Source organism: Cynara cardunculus (assembly GCF_001531365.2).
Source record: "Cynara cardunculus var. scolymus isolate 2C chromosome LG 12, CcrdV1, whole genome shotgun sequence".
Taxonomy (NCBI): domain Eukaryota; kingdom Viridiplantae; phylum Streptophyta; class Magnoliopsida; order Asterales; family Asteraceae; genus Cynara; species Cynara cardunculus.
In genome coordinates, this window is record NC_037539.1 from 35,918,688 (window position 1) to 35,939,193 (window position 20,506).

General features: G+C 36.7%; 1 protein-coding gene across 3 annotated transcripts in view; it reads right to left on the reverse strand.

The window, feature by feature from the left end:
• The window catches only part of LOC112522921 (sodium/hydrogen exchanger 6), a 24,311-nt gene extending 10,036 nt beyond the window's left edge, over positions 1–14,275 (reverse strand). The window contains exons 1-9 of one of the 3 annotated variants that reach the window (XM_025132261.1): positions 13,964–14,275; positions 13,701–13,752; positions 13,513–13,572; positions 13,377–13,401; positions 13,219–13,304; positions 12,980–13,091; positions 11,127–11,189; positions 10,989–11,008; positions 10,791–10,888 (exon numbers count right to left, since the gene is read on the reverse strand). In XM_025132261.1, the coding sequence (XP_024988029.1) occupies positions 10,791–10,888; positions 10,989–11,008; positions 11,127–11,189; positions 12,980–13,091; positions 13,219–13,304; positions 13,377–13,401; positions 13,513–13,572; positions 13,701–13,752; positions 13,964–14,144 (697 nt within the window). In that variant the 5' untranslated portion in view covers positions 14,145–14,275. The remainder of the gene's footprint in view (positions 1–10,790; positions 10,889–10,988; positions 11,009–11,126; positions 11,190–12,979; positions 13,092–13,218; positions 13,305–13,376; positions 13,402–13,512; positions 13,573–13,700; positions 13,753–13,963) is intronic. The other 2 variants (XM_025132263.1, XM_025132262.1) reach the window with 2 other exon arrangements.
• Positions 14,276–20,506: the final 6,231 nt, after the last annotated feature.

The window sequence follows — 20,506 nt, forward strand, 5'->3', positions numbered from 1 at the left end:
GGGGCGGCAGCAGCAGATTAGGGTTAGGGTTAAGTTTAGGGTTAGGCTCTGATACCATATTAAACTTGATATTGATTTGTATTGATTGAAAAATAATAATAATCTGATACACCTTATATAGGTAAAACTAATTACACTTTGGACCCTAGACAATATTAATAATATAAACTAGACTAGTTGACTTAGTCTAACATCTAGCAATGTCTTAATAAACACCAAATTGCCTACTTCAAAAGCATCCTCCTTTCAATGTTGATCAGCCTGTTATGCTCGAATCAAGTGCATCCCATTTCATCCATCTCTACCTCATACTTCAATATGATCAGTGGATCCCACCCAAACCAATACTCCACCCACCCCAACCATCTACATCACCGTTTAGTTTTTCTGAGGTTGAACACCATGGATATTGCTCCAAGCAACGGTTCACTACCTTAGATTGTGGATGATATGTTGTATAAAACAAAGTTTTCTCCTCTGCAAAAACTACCATCCAAACTGACTCAAGAAAACCTTGTCCCTGTTCGTGACCACCAATTGCGGTACTCCATGTAGTCATACAACTTCTTTAACAAACACCTCTGCCACTTGATGAGCATTAAATGGGTGTTTTAAAGGCATAAATTGAGCAAACTTGCTTAGCCTATACATGGTAACCAAACTATGAAATTCCTCCAAGATGATCGGTAACAATGAGGAGGTTGATATCACGCGTACACAATAGTTGTGGCCACTGAGTTTATCAGGGCTGATTTCTTCCGGTTACAATTTTCCCGGGTTAAACAAGGCGTAGCCTGGGACACCCTTCCAAAAAAGACAATTAGGAAGTTCAAGAGAACACCGACCAATTTGTATACGAATGGTGCAGCCCCTGTCCAACTATAAACCCTTTAGGCTCCATTGTTCCGGCCACTAATTCCTCACTTTCTACTCAAAACAGTATCCTCTTTTACCTCTTTTCAAATCACTTGCCATTGCTTTCTTTGAGGATCGTCCATCACCAAACACTATGGGTCCTTTTGATAATGTGTTTGCTGCTTTGTTTGCCACTCCTCTTATTTGCAAACGGTTTCAAATTCAAACCTAATATCCCAACAATTTGAGTACCCACTTCTAATACTGTGAATCAATTACCTGCTTTTCCAATAGGAACTTCAAGACTTTATTGATCCGTTTTGACAATAAACTTCCTTCCGACTAGATATGCCCGCCACTTTACTACTACAAAAACTCTTCTTTTCATTCATTGGCTTTTGCCTCACTTTTGTATCCAAAACTTGGTTGTGGAAGGCAATGGGTCGATTTCCTTTCATTGGCATTGCTCCAATTCTCGTGAAGCACAAGCTTCAATCAAAATTGTCTTGTTAAAATATGGTAATGCCAAAACGGGGGATGTAGTAGAAGATGCCTTCAATGCCTCAAACGCAATTGTCGCCTCATCTTTCCACCCAAACTGTCGGTTCATTAACAAGTTTGTCCGTGGTCGTGCTATTTAGTTTGTCCGTAGCTAGAGATAAACATCAGCTGGTATCCCGTTAATCAAAGAATAACCCCTCACTTGTGTATCTTCCGTGTTTGAGGCCTCAACATCACCTCCACTTTGGAGTGATCCATAGCCACACCTTGCGTGAGATTACATGCCTTACCTCTACCAAATTCACATTTCTTCTTGTTCAAGTATGGTTGTTGCGTCCTCAACTTGTGGAGCACCTCCCTTAAATGCTTACAATGTTTTTCAAGCAAATTGTTGTACTCTAGTATATCATCAAAAAAGACCAATACGAACTTCTACAAGAACGACTTGAAAACTCCATTCTTCATGATTGAAACATGGTCGATGCAATTTTACTAAGAACTTGTAATGTCCCTCATAAGAAAACGACGTTTTATGTACATCCTTTGTATGCATTCTTCTCTAATGATATCTGACCCTTAAATCCCCTTTTGAAAAATAATTGGTTCATTGTAATTCATCGATAATAGGAATAGGAAACTTGTCTGGCACCGTCCCTTTGTTCAAGGCCCTATAGTCGATGCAAAATGCCAACTTCAATCCTTTTTAACCAAAAACCCCAAACTCGAGTACGCACTATGATTTTAGTGGATGATTCTCGTTTCTAACATTTCTTTTACCATCTTCTAGATTTCATCCTTTTGATATTGTTGAAATCTACAAAAGAAATATTTACCAGTTCCATCCCATCTTTTAACACGATCCCATGCTCCCTACCTTGCTCCGCCAGTAATCCTCTTGGAAACTGAAATACATCCTCAAATGATTTCAACACCTCTGTAGCTTTCTTCAATAGCCATCTAACTTCGTGTTATTCTCTTCCATAAGCCCCAACCATACCCAACTTTCTTGTTCCTCACATCATATTGTCTTCATCATCATCGCCTTTAATGAGACCAACAACCTTCCAAAAGGCGCATTTCCATCCAACTGCACCTCTTTTCCTTGCCCAATTAAGTTTCATAACTTGGGTCATTTAATCCCTAGAACTACATTTGACTTCTGACTTCCCCAACTAGGGGATAAGATATCCTCACGAATCTCAACTCCTTGCATTTGGATCTTCAGCCCCTTCATACTCTCAACCTTTCATCGTATCTCCCATCCCTTTGAAATGTTGTACCCTTTTGAGGGTTGACTATCAAACCAACCTTCCACCAACTTTATTGCAATAAAGTTGTAAAACGCTCCAATGTCGATAAGTACCACCACTTTTTACTTTCCCACTAATCCTTTTAACATCATTGTTTTAGGATCCCGCTACCAAACTAAATGATATATCTACACCGTGGTCGTTTGTCACATTATCTAACTCGGCCTTTCCATCACCGATTTCAACCTCATCATTCCTTGTCTCCTTGGTTTCTTTTTTGAACTACCACTACACTCAATTCTTTCTTCTTGCAACAGTGCACAAAGTGCATATTTCACCATATCTGGCATAGACGTCTTTTTTGTTGCAGTTCCTTGTTGGACAATTTTCAGAACTCTCCTACCCCCCCCCCCCAAAAAAATGTTTTGTTCCCCTTTCTACCCTACAAATCCATTCTTCTCCTCTCCCATGTTTCTTCTTGGAGTGTCTTGGGTTTAGGTCGATACATGTAGTATTGTATTTCAAATTATTTGAAAATGTTGTGGTAACTCGGATCAAAGTATTTTCTAGAGGTAACTTATTTTAGGTTACACCAAAAGTCAACTGGACTTCCTCTATATCGTCCTCTTCTTTGTCTTTGGAAAAGATGATGTACAATTTATAGCATTTTTCTTTAAGTTCTTTGAGTTCATTCTTAATCTCTTCGATTTCTTTTTGGTGGTCTTCGGTTGTTCAACTAATTTTGTTGTTATTTCTTTTTCCTAAAATAGTTAAATCATATTTAGCTTTTGTAATTGAAAAGAAGTGTTAAAGTTTTTGGTTTTATCTTTTCCCATATGATTTTTAAGAGTTTGTATATATTCCTTTCATGATGGGAGTCATTGATGTCTTCTTAAATCTACTAATATTTCTTGGTCTTCAGTTAATACATTAACGCTTATTATGTGTTTGAACCTCCTTGTAGTTCCCAAGACTCGAGCATCATTCATGTCAAGTAAGAGCATCTCCAATGGTTTCTCCGAGTATAAGCCAAAATCTCCAAAAGAAATCCAACTCCAACCAATGCCTTCTCCATTTTGGAAATTCCAACGTTAATTATATCAATAAAATATTCGCTACTTTTACTATCCCAACAAAACTCTAGCATTTTAAATGGTGGAAATAATAAAAAAGTATCCCTTTCTTCAAAAATTCCATGTTCGAGAATCAAGATTCTCCAAATTTGGAGATTTTACACTCTAGCTCGTACTTTCTCCATTTTGGAAAACCTTAGGGGAATCTATTAGAGCAAAAAAACTAAAAAAAAAAGAACTTCAAAATCTCAGTTCTCCAATTCCGATAACTTTTTGGAGATGCTCCAAGTTTGCCACATTCTTAGGAATACGATAAATGTTTACAATAGTAGCAAAGACACGAAATTTATAGAAAAGATCAAACCAAGCCATGTAATTTTGAACAAGATGTTCGGTATAAACCAAGAAAGAGAGCATCACAAATGGCACATAAAATTTCGAGCGATATAAGCATGTTCATCACATAGAACATGAAATGCCACAAGTATCAAGAGAATCAAACACTTGTGGCCAGAACATGGAACAATGTCTAGATTGATTTGGGAACAGGAATGGTAACAATAAGGTGTCAACTTTGTTGCGAAGATGTAGCCTAAAAGGAATCTAAGGGCTTGTATCAAGATACTTGAGCCAAGATTACTAGATATTCCAACAAAAGGATGCCGAGTGTGGGATAGGGAAAGATCTATACGCTCCAAATGTTAGGAAAACAGTAAGCTTATTGCCTCTTACTGAGCAAGGGATTCTTACCCGATAAGAAAGTGTGCTCACCAATCTGCTTACCGAGTTGGCTATCAAGATGACGCTTACTCGGTGAAAGGCCAAGCATCACAAATTTACCCATTGATTTATCTCGTCTGTCTTTCATCTTCTCTTCATTATCGACATCCCAATACACCTTGTCCACATGTGGCTCTCAATTTATCTATTGATGGCGTCATTGTTGTAATCTTACATCTCGATCTATTTAGGGCTTTGATCTTGGATTTTAGGCTTGCTTCTGTTTTTAAAATGAAATTACATATTTGTTTATGGGTTCCATCGTTCTTCAATTTGAATTTCGTTTTTATAGAAATTGGTAGATGAATTTACTGAAGAAGCTCGATAAGAATAAACGAAAGAGTGATGATGTTTCTTAAACCAATAAGCTTTGGATTAGTTTGTAGGTAACCACTAATGCAATTCAATTTAGAAGAGTTTTCTCTTCTTATCTATTTTGCAAATCTCCTTTATATCTTCCTTTGGATGAGTTTGTTCATACCAACCAATGCCATTCGTCTTCCAATGGATAGTGTTAAAACAGCTTATCCATTTTCCTTGGGATAAGTGATTTTTATGGGGCAAAATAATAAGAAAATAACTATAAAATTGTGAACAACGTTACTTGATTGTACGGCGAAGATGTTATCTATGGAAGAAATAGTTGGAGACAGCAAGATATTGAGAAATTTCCAACAAACCCATTAATTTATCACAATGTGGTGGAAACCAGAAAATATGTTGTGGCTTGTTTTACTCATTGGAGAAAACCTGGAAAAGGTTTCCTAAGATATTCACAGCAGCCAATTACAAGGAGATATTATCCATAATCTCCAATTCCTATTTTACAATGATATTACCCATAATCTCCAATTCCTATTCACAGCAGCCAATTACAAGAAGATATTACCCATAATCTCCAATTCCTATCTAGGGATACTGAATATTTCTACACCACCCCCCTTCCCCTCAAGTTGGGTTCAGCTTGAAGCATAGATTTTCAAATACCGGTCTTTGAGGAGTTTTAGTAAGGATATCTGCAATTTGTTGTTGTGACGGCGTGTATCTAATACTAATAACTTTGGCCTCAATTTTCTCGCATATGAAATGTCGATCAATCTCAATAAGCTTTGTCCAATCATGGTGGACCGAACTCTTTGCAATTCTTATAGTTGCCTCGTTGTCACATGAAAGTTTGATTGACTTCGAAGTTTCAACTTGGAGTTTATCGCGAAGTCTCTTAAGCCACATCCCATTGCATATTTCGTGTGCCATTGCCCTATATTCGGCTTTTGCACTACTTGCAACAACTGATTGTTTCTTACTTCTCCATGTGACAGGATTGCGCCATACAAAAGTACAATAGCTTGAAGTAGACCTCCTGTTAGTGAGAGACCCGCCCGAGTCTGGATCAGTGAATACTTTTATACCTCTATTTAAACCTTTGGTAAAAGCAATTTGTGATAACCGGGTCTTGGTTATCACCTGAGGTAATCATTATGTGATTATTTGATATATGATTATGTGAATGCATGACAAATTGTTATATTTGATCATGTGGGTATGTGTAATTCTTATGCATGAGAGATATATGCATAATATGAATGCATGCATGAGATTGTATGTATGTGAGTGTGCATGAATTAAGTACGTATACATGCATGCATGATTAATATGGAGGGCATGCATATGAGTCTTTTAGCCGCCTTTCCACTTTTGGAAAGGAGTATAAATAAGGAGAGGCTCATAAGTTAAACTTCTTGCCATTTTGGAAATCTGAGAGAAGATATTCTGTGCGGATTGCTTGCCTATTTGGAATCTGAAGTTGATTTGGATTTGCTAATTGCATAAGGTGAGTGGTTTAAACATTTGATTCATATGATTTTTATCTTTTGTATATCAAATTATGCTTTGTTCTTTGAAATATGTTGACCGGAATGAGGATGTCCGGCCATAATGTTGATCGGACAAGGTATTGGTGATTTTTGAAATTGTGAATCCGGTCACAGTTACGTCCGAAACCGTCCCTGTCCGGCTAATGTGTCGTCCAGACTTGTTCTAATCCGGCTAGTGTGCCGTCCGGAACCGTCCCTGTCCGGCTAGTGTCATCCGGAGTCGTTCCTATCTGGTTAACGAGCCGTCCGAAAACGTTCAAATTCGGCTAGCGTGCAGACCGGAAACGTCTTAGTCCGGCTAGCGAGCCGTCCGGATACGTACCAATCCAGCTAAAGTGTTGTCCGGATACGTCTCATTCCGGTTGTAAGGCCGTCCGGGTTCCTTGACCGGACTCAAGTTATAAAGTGTTTTTAATTTCTAGTGTTGTCAGGATAAGTAATCCGGCCAAAGCATGACCGGATATCAAATCCGGCTAAGTTTATTGTATTGACCGGATTGTTGGAGGTTGACCGGATATGTAATCCGGCTAAAACTATTTTGTTGACCGGATAAGTTAATGAGTATTTTATTCAAAGGTGGATTATGTTAATGGCATATTGATCTTTTTAAAATAATAAAGGAAGAGTGTTCAATGTTTGTTTTGAAACCATTTTTGGTTAAAACTATAGATGATGTTCCATCAGAACGTTTGTGACTTCGGTCTGTCCGAATTGGAAATAATCTGTAAGTTTTGACGAGGAAATAAGGGTGGCATATCAAGGAGAGGTATACTTGGGACAAGGGTGGCATATCAAGGAGAGGTGTACTTTGGAATAAGGGTGGCATATCAAGGAGAGGTGTACCTTTGGATATAAGGGTGGCATTTGTGTATGTGTTTATTAATATAACTCTTATTATTATATCCTTTAAGATTACGATGACTCTTAGTCCTTATTTCTTTGTGATTTAAAGATTCAGGGACATGGTTCTTATTGGAAATGGTAGTAAGAATGTTATTGAGGAGAAGATAACTGGCTTTTGGCTAGAGGCCTTGAATAACCGTGTTTCTGATGAAAATGTTTAGAGATGAGTTATGTGGAACCTAAAAGGTTCTAGCCTATTTTGCTTAATACATTATTTATAAAGTCAAAGATTGACTTTGGGAATCAACGGGGCACTGGTAAATGTGAATTGCATGGTTATGTATTTGTTTACATGAAAAATTGATTTTAAATAAAGTTTTGGTGATCTTCACCCTACAATTACATGGAAAAAGGGATCTCACTAGACCTTCCGGTCTAACCCTCATTTTGTATTTCTAACTATATATTGCAGGAATGTTGGGTTACACGATGGTAAGGGGAAGGGGAAAATGTGATATTTTCCTATGTACATATCTATGTGAAGATCAGTTATGATGAATCTAGTTTTGGTAGATAAATGTTGATCAGTACAAGAATTTGTATTTTGGAATTTTTGGATTAGGTATTTTTCACGATAATTTCTTGTACTTTGGGACCTAAGTGGTATAATACATGTATATCTGTTAAATGAAGAATGTGTTACATGCAATGTATGATGTGGGGTGTTACACAATTCCTTTTCTAGGTGTCCCTTTGAGATACCTCAGAATTCGATATGTCGCCTCCATGTGTTCATCTATGGGATTGTTCATATACTAGGTTACAACACTTACTAGAGAACCTATATCAGGTCTTTTGTGTGAAAGGTAGATTAGTTTTCCCACTAGCCTTTGGTCCCTTCCTTTGTCTACTGGAATGTTGTCTTGCTTCGATCCCACCTTGTTGCATGGTTCCATTGTCTTACCAGTTGGTTTACATCCAAGCATGCTTGTTTCTTTTAGGAGATCTAGGACATACTTCCTTTGAGAGATAAAGAGATTCCTTTCTTGATCTAGCAAAACTTCCATTCCAAGGAAATACTTCAAATTTCCAAGATCTCTAACCTCAAATTCCTTTCTTGACCAACTTCTATGTGATCATTGTCAGTCAGGACTATATCATCAACATAGACAATAAGGGCGGTTACCTTTCAATCAGAGGTGTGCTTGACGAAGTGCGTGTGGTTTGCTTGGCATTGAGTGTATCCTGTTCTTTTAAGAACTCTAGAGAACCTATCAAACCAAGCCCATGGTTACAATTTTAGGCCATAAGTGACAGATAACTCTCCTTGACGTAAATCATGGAGTGTGCTTTCGATGGCAAACAATTCTGCAATGTCGTCATTACTGGAATAGGTATCTCGGGCAGCCTCCCATATTTCTTGAGCCGTAGAGTAGAGAAGAAAATTTCCCCCTATTTCTAGGGTCATATAGTTAATCAGCCATGTCATCACCATGTTGTTTTCTGATTTTCAGTTCTTGAAATTGGGCTCATCAAATTTAGGAGCAGGAACAACCCTGTGAGATGATCTTCCTTTCCTCGACCACGTATGTATAGCATGACCAATTGAGACCATTGAAGAAAATTATGACCATTTAGTTTATGACTAGTAATTGGAAGAGGATTTTGTGCCGGTCATAATGATATTTGGATGAGAAGTCTTTGAATTGAAGATGACTTCTGATTGGGTTTGGGAAGAGGATTTTGTGCTAGTCACAATGATATTTGAGGGTGAGAGGGCAGCAATGATCTTAAGGAAGGCGAGAGGACAGCGATAGCAAGGGAACTTTGGAGCTTACTGTTTGTTCCTTGATCGCTGTTGTGATTGAAACACGGCAGCAACAGAAAAGCAGTCTGGGATAGAGATGTTCTGATACCATGTGGAATTCTTTTTTATTTCACTTGTCTCAAAAGAGGGAGGTACAAAGGCTATATATACACAAAGAATATGAGAGGAAAACGGAAGGATTCCTAAGATATTCACAGCAGCTAATTACAAGGAGATATTACCAACAATCTCTAATTCCTATTTACAACAATATTATCTCTAAGGATACTGAATATTTCTACAGTGTTTGCACTTCTTGCGTGTAATTAGAACAAGAATGTCTATGAGAAGTGGTATGGCAGCACGTTCAGTAGTTGTTTTACTTATCCAGACATTCACACATCCTGCTTGGGTTTTCTTTCCTCTTAGACAAGTAGAAGAAACTGAAGCAACGTGAACCTATGATTGGCTATGTTTCAAACCATGTGAAGCATAGGCCTCAAGCTCACAATTAGAGTCAAATACTAATGGTTATGGAAACCGTTAAAGCTACTACCAAGGTTCTTAAAGAAAAATGGTTGCAACCCCTTTGCATCCTCCTCTTTTATCATGGGGCCTATACATATATCTCCTCAAGGTTCGGGAATATTGTCTTCATGGAAGTCCATAAGAAGTACAACTTCATGTGGGTAAGGAATCAAGAGGTGAAAATAGTTTTCCTCATTTGAGTAAGGAAAGGGCAGCATCATCCAAGAAGCACGTGAGCAAGGAGTAAGAAAAAGCAAAGGCCTGTTATAGTCTTTGGTTCATATGTTCTAGCAAGCGTTTGTACTTTTGCAGTGAATTTCAGTTCTTTAGTTTGATATCAAGAGGAAGTATCCATTCAAATTTGGAGGATGTACAGGATGTTCTAGAACCTTCCAAGACAAATAAATCTTCCAAGGGTTCGGAGTTTGTGTTTGGGATTCAATTAATCGAATTGTTTTGTTTATTTACCAAGTAAAGGCAGACCGAGTAGGATGAGGTGGAATTAGGTCACTTTGACTCTCATAAGCAAAATGGTGATCATTTTGGGGGTTCAAAAGATGGTTTAAAGCAACGGACTTTCACGACTTATCTGAAAAGTTCATTTTCTGTTGAAGATTATTGGAAGGATCATGTAAAGTGGCAGAATCAATATTTGTTCTTCTTCTTTCCACCTTCAGGACAAGGTGGAATTTGGGGGAGGTATTGTTATACACTATGTTAGTAGTGATACAAATAATTACTGCATAAAGCGTACAAGTAGGTATTGTATATCTAAATAACTCGTTAGGGTCCAGTAGGTGAGTTATTCTTATTTTGTGTCAAATTGGACGTGAGTCCCTAGAAGAGTTTATGGCCTCTCAAAAGCCAGGAAACGTCTTTTGTAATCGGTTGGTTGTGAATAGTTAATATCAATCTTACTACTAATCCTGTTAGTATAGACATGGGTTACCTCGCATCTCTGTCTTGGTCCATGACAATACTACAACCCCGGTTTTAACAATACCTACTTGTTTTGACTTTGTACAAGTCTTTATGAGCACTTGTGCAGATCACTGACAAGGTCGGTTTGTTAGAGATTTTGTAGTATTGTGACAAATCAAGTTCGGTTTAATTGGTTCCTCAAAGGCTTACTCGCATGTTACCCTCTTCTTAAGTTTTTGATTTCATAACCCAATTAAGAAATAAAATTTGGCATTTTTCTTATCACTGGAAATAATAACATATGCAAAAAGTTCACAATTGTTTGCAGCATCAAAGGCACAAGCCTAAGTTAACTAACCTGCTGACATGGAACCCACAAAAGTCTCAAGAAACCTGACGACTATCAAGAAGAAATTTTCTCCTGATGACGAATGACTCTTCACCAATGACATTGTCCTAAAAAATGCATTGCATCAAGTCATGTATTAATTTTTTCTTGTTATATAATATAAACGTGTCTCACTGCACATCAAAAGTAGAGCTGTAATTAGCAAACCTGTACAGAGAAATTGCCATCTTCGAAGTTGTCCAACATATGACAAAAAACATACACCAAAGTAAACAAAATCAATTTAAGTACGTATATCGCAACATAATATGAGACTATGATAGTTGAAATCAGAATCAAACTTACTGCATCATTCAAAACTGATTCACCAAAAACCAAAGCATAGAGATTAGTGTCTGTGCCAAGTTCCTACAATTTACATGGTAAATATGGTCATATACAACTGAAAAATAGACGGTCTATGAAGCCATTTTCAAAATATTTGAGACTCAACTATATAGGGGTTAGAAAAAGATGCAAATGTGTGAAGTTCACATGGCAAAAGTATTGTTTAAACCGTTAAGTAAAGGTTCAAGTCCATTGATGATTTTACCATATATATGCTCAACAGATGAAATCTGAAGATGCTATGCGAACAAGAAAGTATCGGAGAATATGGAGAAGGAACATTAACAGAAGAAATTGAGCATTGTGCATGCAAAAGTGTAGACTAAACGATTCCTAAAATGGTTTTTGCAGTCTGGAAGACATAAAATTACTTATAAAAATTAAGAAATATACATCATCTAGAGCTTGTTAAATACATCCTTATGATGCTTTGCGAACATTTATGTTGCCACCTCACATCATTAACCTTTTAAGGTCCTTGCTCACGATAGCCAAGTGTAAAGAACTAGAGTGGCTCAAAGAAGTGACTAAACCCATAAAACTTTAGTAGGTAATCATCTAGTAGCTGAAAAGCAGGGGTACATCTAGCCCTTGCAGAATCCCTCGTATTGAGTGTTTTAGGGGCACAATGGAGTGTCCCCTTGCAGTTTTGACCATAGTCCCGAATTACTAACCACAAAGTCACAAAGCTATAATAATGTGGATGTGCAATAGAAACATTTTTTTTTAGAAACAAAGGCTCTAATTTAATTAAAAAAACTTAAACTTTGTAATATGCAGAAGAGGAAAAACACGACAACACAACAAGTTGGTTTCTCCAACAGTGTAGACTAACATGGACACACTAAGCAACAGCATGATAAGACTTAGGTCTTACGTTTTATTATGTATTCATCTTATATATTTATATCTGAATCATCAAAAACTTTTTCCTTTTGTTCAGTTGATTTTCGACTTGTATATATACACATTTATAAACACACCTCCACTAGTGATCAGAAATTGTTGAAGAAACGACAAGATCTTTCTTTTCTCAGGCGATCAGAATCCTTATTTTTTTAAACTCTACTAGAATCCACGTATCATGCACGCATATCCCTATACTAGTATCGTTCCAAAATAAGTAGCCTCCTAGTAAGAACTTATATGGAGACTACAATCATTACTACCATTGATGTGAGAAGAGGAATGGGATAAAAACAGCCCTACCTCACCATCACTTAATTCAGGTTACTGTCAAACTTAATCAGTATTGTCTCTTATCTCCAAGAGGTATGTGCCTCTAACAACCGAGCACACCTAGGAAGGTCCTCCTCGCATATCATTTTTGTAACTATGGAAGCCACCTAAGTCCACAAAACTAGGCTTACAACTTATTTAGAGGGGAATGAGAGTTGCAATACCCTTCTACTAAAGATATCATGTTCAAGTGCTTATAGAATGATTAGATCTAACATATCCAAATTGTCCATAATCACAAGCTATCAACTGAATGAAACCAATTTAAGCAATTAAGCACACATATGATGATTGAAAAAAATAAATGGCACCCAATCCCTTCATCAATTGAAAAAAAATACATTATATCCCTTTTAGAGCCATAGCACATTGTGTATGCAAATCACCACACCCTCAAGCATTTGAATCTCCCTATAGTATTGTGTTAGAAAACCGATGATCTTATCTTCAAAGGAAAAGAAAAACAAGTCACGTAGACTCACAAACCCTACCAAAATTATTCTTGTAAATCAATACCAACAATGAGAGTACAAATAAATGAACTAAGGGAATCACTTTAGAACAAAATCAACCTGAAAGATGGAGAGAACCGTGACAGGGTCTGTTGCTGAAATAAGAGCACCAAACATCAAACACTCAACCAACGGCAGTCTATACATGAGATACATTGCACCACCAAGATACCTGTAACATCAAATGTGAAAGCAGTCCGAATTTAGTAAGGCATTTCTTGAAAGAATGAAAAGTACCTTTTCCTCATCTTCTTTATACATAAATTCATTATTATTTTACTGATAAACAGAATACTCACACCAAGAGACCTGTAACCATTGCGGCAATAAATGTTCCCAAAATTGCAAATGTCACAATGGCTCCAAAGTTTGAAAAGAATGGTTTCTGAAAAAATGCCACCAGTTAACATATGTAATAACAGAATGTGCGCTCTATATAACAGTCATGATGACTTACAGGTGCTAAACTGAATCCTGATTGGGTACACAGAAATGGTCAAGAGAAACAACCGGGAAATCCCTTCTACAAAAGATTTATTAAGAAAATAGATAATAAAGAATAATAAGTGATTAAGAAGCCTGATCGAGGATATAATATGATGGGGGGCAACAGAAAAAGGAAGAAGAACTCCTCATGAAAATTGAACCAGGCCCTGCAGTAGACAGAGGGGAGAACAGAGAGAAGGGATGAGGAAAAACCGAACTGTACCCGTCAGTTTTAATATGTTCAACAAACCAAGAAAGATCATGAAGCTAAAACTATAATAAAGTATTCAAGAACCTGATACTAGTTTCTGTATTCGAAATATTCGCAAGTCCACCAACAATTAACCCTGACAAAATCAACGTGCACTCAGAGTCATGTGAGTGGAAATTTTGAACGAAATTGTCAGCGGTTAGATGACTGTGATACTGAAAATTCATTCAAAATACGTACAAAATCATAGGAAAGTGGTGAACATACAAGAAACGCAATAGAATCGAAGAAACTGAATTCAAGCAATAAGTGTAAAGAAAACATGGGATTATATGAGCATGGTTTACCAATCAAAAGGGAGGCGCTTGCTTCAGGAAGATAATAGAATCTATGACGCCGTAAAACATGGCCAAGAATGAATGAAAGGACAAGCATCATAATCTGAAGAAGAATCCCTACCCCTGCCGCCTGTTGATCCTTACCTGGAGTACCCCCATGATCAGCAGGAGATATTTGCAGCTCATCCATGCCGACGGGATGCTTCCAGTGTTATTCCTGACACTTGATCTCAATCTCAATTTCAAGCTCACACTGTAAACCATGAACGACGATACGATGGTTGATTCTTCAACCCTTGGGAATAAAACTGTTGACGCTCTTGCCCTTACCCTTTCCCTTTCCTCGAACTACTACAAGAAGCAATTTACATAAATTGTCCTCGACTATGTCTTAATGTTCGAATATTTCTATTTTGGAATTATCTTTACAATTTAGTCCCTATGTCAAAGTTGTTGTTTATTTTCATTCAACATAACGCAACATTAGAGAATACAACAATATCCTTTTACCATCTTAAATGTTTTACGTGAAGTCTCTAAGGGTGCGTTTGGTGCACAGACAGGACTGGACAGGACAGGACGGGACAGGACGGGACAGGACGGGACAGGACAGCTGTTCAACGTTTGGTAAGATAGGACAGGACAAGACAGAACATGCTAAAATGACCAATTTACCCCCAGCAAAATCGTTTCAATTGAATCAGGCGCAAACATGAATCAGAAAAACACAATTGCATCAATAGTCATAGTTAAGCTAGAACACAATTGAATCAGAAAAACACAATTGCATCAATAGTCATAGTTAAACATGAATCAGAAACCCTAAATCGCCGAATTATAACAAGTTTAAGAAACCCTAAATCGAGTTATGCAAAATCGAGAATGAAATCAGAAACCCTAAATCGAGTTATGCAAAATCGTCGATTGATGGTGTACCTGGTGCGATGGTGCGATGGTGTACCTGGTGCGATGGTGCGATGGTGTACCTGGTGCGATGGTGCGATGGTGTACCTGGTGCGATGGTCGATGGAAAGGAAATCGTCGATTGATCGGACTACCGTCGCCTCTGCCGTCGCCGGTCGCCTCGCCGGTCGCCTCTGCCGTCGCCAGTCGCCTCGCCGGTCGCCTCTGCCGTCGCCGGTCGCCGATTGATGAATGGAGGTGCGATGGAGAGGTAAGGGAAGGCGGGAAGGAAGCGATGGTGAGGGTAAACTAGTAAAAAATAGCCTGTTCTACTTAGTTCCAGGTGGTAAGGTAGAACACCCGTGTCCCATACTTGTTCATGTTAGTTCTACTTAGTTCCATTTAATAACACACCAAACATGGGACAAGTGTGTCCTGTTCTGTCCTGTTCCACCTTGTCCCACGCACCAAACGCACCCTAAGGGTCTGTTTGTTATCAGCTTAATGAGTTTAATAGGGCTTAAATCTTATTCAGTCAACTATATATGATTGTTTGGTAGTGGCTTAATGACATAGAAAGTGGCTTGTGCAGTAAGCTTCTAGAAGGGAGTTTTATAGAGCTCTTTGTATTACAAAACAATAAGAATAAAATAAAATTAAAGATGGTGATGTTTGTTGGATGCATATACAAACTCATCTTGACTTCTTTTTTGCAAATGTCAACAATTAACCTTACGGTATTATTTATCATCTGATCTCAATGTTTCACTAGTCCATGGCTTAGAGAACTAAGACTATTATAGGTCTACACTTAATGCTTACAAAATTAGGGTTTATGATTTGATTTAAAGTTTAATTTTCATGGTTTGATAGAGTAACTAGGGTTTATGATTTGATTTAAAGTTTAATTTTTATGGGTTGATAGTGTAAAGGGTTTTAGGTTCAAGTTAAGGTTTGAAATAGTCTTATTTCTTACACCTAGCGTTTTACTGTAAAACAATTTTTTGGCAGATATGAACAGTTTCATGTAAGGGAGTTGTATGTTAAATCTTATAAGAATAATAGAAGGCACTTAAAAGCACTAGCCCTAAGGTAACTCCATAGGATAAGTGAAGTTTGTGTAAGAATGATGTAATTTAGTATCATCATTGTTTATGTATGAATGCATGTCAACAATGCTCTTGTAAAAATGTAAGCTTGAAGTGTCAAAAATAGATGAAAATGGCATAAATAGTCAAAGATGAGGACCAGAAACGTAAGTACGTAGAACTTGAAAAGTACAAGAGGTTGAATGCTAAATTTTCAAGTAAAGGGACATATTATGACAGGTTTGCAAAGTGTTCGAACGAACTAGTGTTGACGGTATTGTCGTTTTGAGCAACAGTGGCCGAGAACAATTTGGTGCATATTTTGTCATCCAAATGAAGAAAACAAGTTTCCATTTGTTTATTCTCTCATTGGCAAGTAAAACCCACAAAAAATTTCAAAGAAATTAAGAGTATGATTCAAGTAGGGTAAGAGGCATAGAAGTTTTTCAAGGTTTGCAAGCATTTGTCGGTGATTTAAAGAATGCTAATTGTTGGAATATGGGAGACATACACTCAATAGAAAATAACTATATTCCTCCAAGAATCCATACGAAAGAAGTAAGACGAGTGTTTCAAAATTTTACCAGTACGAGCAGCAACTTAGCTTCATATCTGAATCTAAGTAATGAACTTAGCTTGTTGCCTTCACAATATTCATGCAAATTCACTTAATCCAGATGGCGTCTAATGCCAAGAAAGGAGATCCTCTTCCTTCCCGAATGCTAGATACTGTAGGGTTTCAATGGGATTACATAAACGCAGCAGAAAAACAAAACATATAAACATAAAAAGAAAGTAACCATGAAACCCTATTAGTCCGAATACGAAGCATATGTAATAAGAACATGATAAAATCAACCATAGGGGGTTTGAAGAAAAACTACCTCAAAAGATTATGGTTGAAATCCGAAGCACAAGAGATCAATGTAGATCTCCTCTAGAAGTATCCACACATGAGATGCTTTAATCCTGAACCAGTTGCTAGCCTGTAGCACCAAAATATCACACTAGAGAAAATCTATTTTCTCTAGTGTTTGTGTGGGTGGAAAAAATCGTCAAAAGGGAGGAGGAGAGGGAGGAGTAGGGCTGTAAACGAACCGAACGAATACGAACAGAGCCTTGTTCATGTTCGTTCGTTTAACTTAACCGAACAAACGAACGAACACAATGGTAAACGAATGAAAATCTTTGTGTTCGTGTTTGTTTGTTTAGAAATCGGGTGTGTTCGTGTTCGTTTATGTTCGTTCGTTAACATGCTAAATGAACATAAACGAATGACCATAAACAAATGAACATAAACAAATGGGCTAAACGAACATAAATAAATATTATTTGAATTCAAAGTAAATAAATAAAAGATTATGTATTAAATTTAATATATAAACAAACGAATATAAACGAACGATAAAGGAACGAACGTTCACGAACATAAATGAACGAACGAGACTCTTGTTCATGTTCGGTCGTTTAACTAAACGAACAAAAAAAATTGTTCATGTTCGTTTATTTATTAAATAAACGAACTTCCCGACAAACGGTTCACTAAACGTTCGGTTCATTTACAGCCCTAGGGAGGAGATACAAAAATGATTTTCTTAACCCTAAACCTAATCATAATTGGTTTTATATACTTCATCCTTTCCATATATGGTTGGGCCCTTTAACTTAAAAAAACTTTGGGCTTTAATCCTTTAAATAATTCAATTAATTATTAGAACCAAGTAAATCATTACTTAATAGTGTGGCGCTTAATAAATTATTATCTTAATAATTAATTATTCATCAATCCCAATCAATCCTCTTTTAATGTAATTATCATAATTACATTTGTTAGAGTTATAGAGTTGGTTCTTATAGGCTTAAGTGTTAAAGTCTAAATAGTTGATCAAGATTTATGAATTGTTGAAGCCAGAGTTTCAGATGTAACTCTAAATAGCTTGTTTGGAGTTCGAATATCAAGTAAACAATCTAAGTATCAAAGTCTTTAGAATTCGAGTGAAGAGTTAACAGAGTTCGCTTCGAAATCTGGATGAGACTAGAGTCAGCGGTCCTCCTATTACCATCTTATTTTTATTGATTTTTTATAGTAGATGTCAAAGATAAGGTTTGTTCTTATAAAGATGGAAAATTACTCAAATCCCATACAATCATGTTGGTGCCTACCACGTGGGATATAGCAAAACAATGGAGCAGATTTTGGGAATCCCCAAGCATGGGTTCATCCAACATATTTGGTGGATATATGGAAGGAGATGTATACCTTCAAAGTTGAAACAAATGATGGTAGAAAGACGTGGGCAATGTCTGAGTGTCCGACGAAGTTGAATCCATCAGCAAATGACACTCGAATTATAACACCCGGATTTTGATATCCATAATTTTAAGTTTTGTATGTATTTTAGGCTTAAAATACTCTTTTGGAAGTATTGTGAGCGTAGGTTGGGTTGAATGTCGTATTTGGCAAAAACTCAATTTTTGGTCAAAAATTACACTGCTCGCGTCTGTGCAGCTCGTGCACGCGAGCAAACCCCAAAAAGTGGGAAGAACCATATTTATACATTTCTCGCACCCGTGAAACCATTTGCTCACGCCTGCGAGCATTTAGGCAGAAAGTTTTTAGGCCCTGCAGCCCCTTTAAAACCCGATTTTTCCTTCTTTTTCTTCATTTCTTCTTCACCAACTCACTGCTCTCTCTCATTTTGGTCCAAGAACACCCTCTCCTCCAAATCGATTTCTTCAAGAGCATCTAAGAGCTTGGAAACTAAAGATTCAAGTCTTGTGGGTTGAAATCCAATATCTTCATCTTCTTCATCATCCTTCCACCATTGTTGACCAAATATTGGTGTTTCCTTAAAAACTCATTTGTATGTTATTCTAATATTTCTAGGCTTTTATACTCGTTAAAATACTTCATTTTAGCCTCCTAGAGCATCTCTCTTGATGCATTTTACACCTCCATGGATTTTGACCAATTTTGGATAATTTGGGAGATTTGAGGGGGTTTTACCCTTTATTGCTAGTAAATGTTGGATCTTCAAGAATGTTTTACGAAAATGAGTTTTAAGTACAGAACTGCTATTTTGAGACTTGAATCATACGATTTAAGTATATTTGATTGTTCATCTTTGGGAGAGTTTTATGTAAAATGGCTACATTTTGGAAAGATAGGTTACTTGTACTTGGGCATGAAATATTTTGAAGATCTTTGTAGATCTACAACTTACGCTCATTTAGTGGTTCATTTTTAGACTTAAAGAAATGGTTGGTTTGGAAACCATAGGTTCTTATTGAAGATGACTTGAAGATGGTGAAATCTTTATCATTGGAAGCTAAAGTTTGGGGTTTGGAATCTAGGTTTAACTTAACCTAGCAAGACGATTTCAAGATGCTTTGTGAAAACTATGTACATGCCAAAAAATGTTCATTTTGAAGTATTAACATGTTTTACTTGCTATCAAATGTGTGAGTTATTTAATGAGTTTTGCATATTTGGTATTTTTGGTTTTATAAATCATGTAAAGTGTTTATATTTTGGCTTTTGGACATTTGAGTAAATAAATCAAAAGTGTGGGTTCTTTTGATGATTTATTTTATAAATGGAGAATATTTGATGATAAATACATTTTTAATGTATTTGGTTTGGAAAATACATATCATTGTGTTATGGAATATTTTAAAGATATAAATGGTATGGTTTTAATTTATAAAAATGATTTGCCTCAATCAATGACGTGCTTTTGAATTGATCATGTCGTTGGAATATGTATTTACATAAATGTTGGCTAAATACGTTTTATTGCTTTTGATCACTTTTATGAAATATTCAATTAGGTTGTTGAGCTCTTGGCTCGGTTTTGACTTTATTGAGCCTTGGGGACACTTGTCCGGTTCTGAATTGCTTTATGTCAAGCTTTTGGGATTATATACAATTATGGCATAATTATACAATCGATTACACGTTTTGAGTGTGTTAGTCATTCAGTTGGAGTCGTGTAATTTTATTGCTAGAATGCAATGAATACGTAAACATAGAAGTCGATTTCTTTTTATAAGATATGCACTTATCTCGTTTGACTATATACTGGATTTGGCTTATGTCAATGTGCACTTATCTACGAACTTATTATCTCATTGGACTATATATTGGATTTGGTTGATGTCATCGTGCACCTATCAATGAGCTTATTATCTCATTTGACTATATACTGGATTTGGTTGATGTCCACTTATCTACGAGCTTATTATCTTATTGGACTATATACTGGATTTGATTGATGTCATCGTGCACCTATCAATGAGCTTGTTATCTTATTTGTTTATATACTATATTTGGTTGATGTCATTGTGCACTTATCTATATATCACCTTATTTGACTATATAGTGGATTTGGTTGATGTCAAGGTATGCTTATCAAGGAGTAATGCTCCTATAACATCGGTTTGTGGTTTACTTATGTCTTCCGTCACAATAAACGGTAAATCGGGTCTCTCCCCGTCATCTTCAAATGTTTTATGCTTTTCCAAGGGTAAGAATGAATTAGCTTGTCTATAAGACGTGATT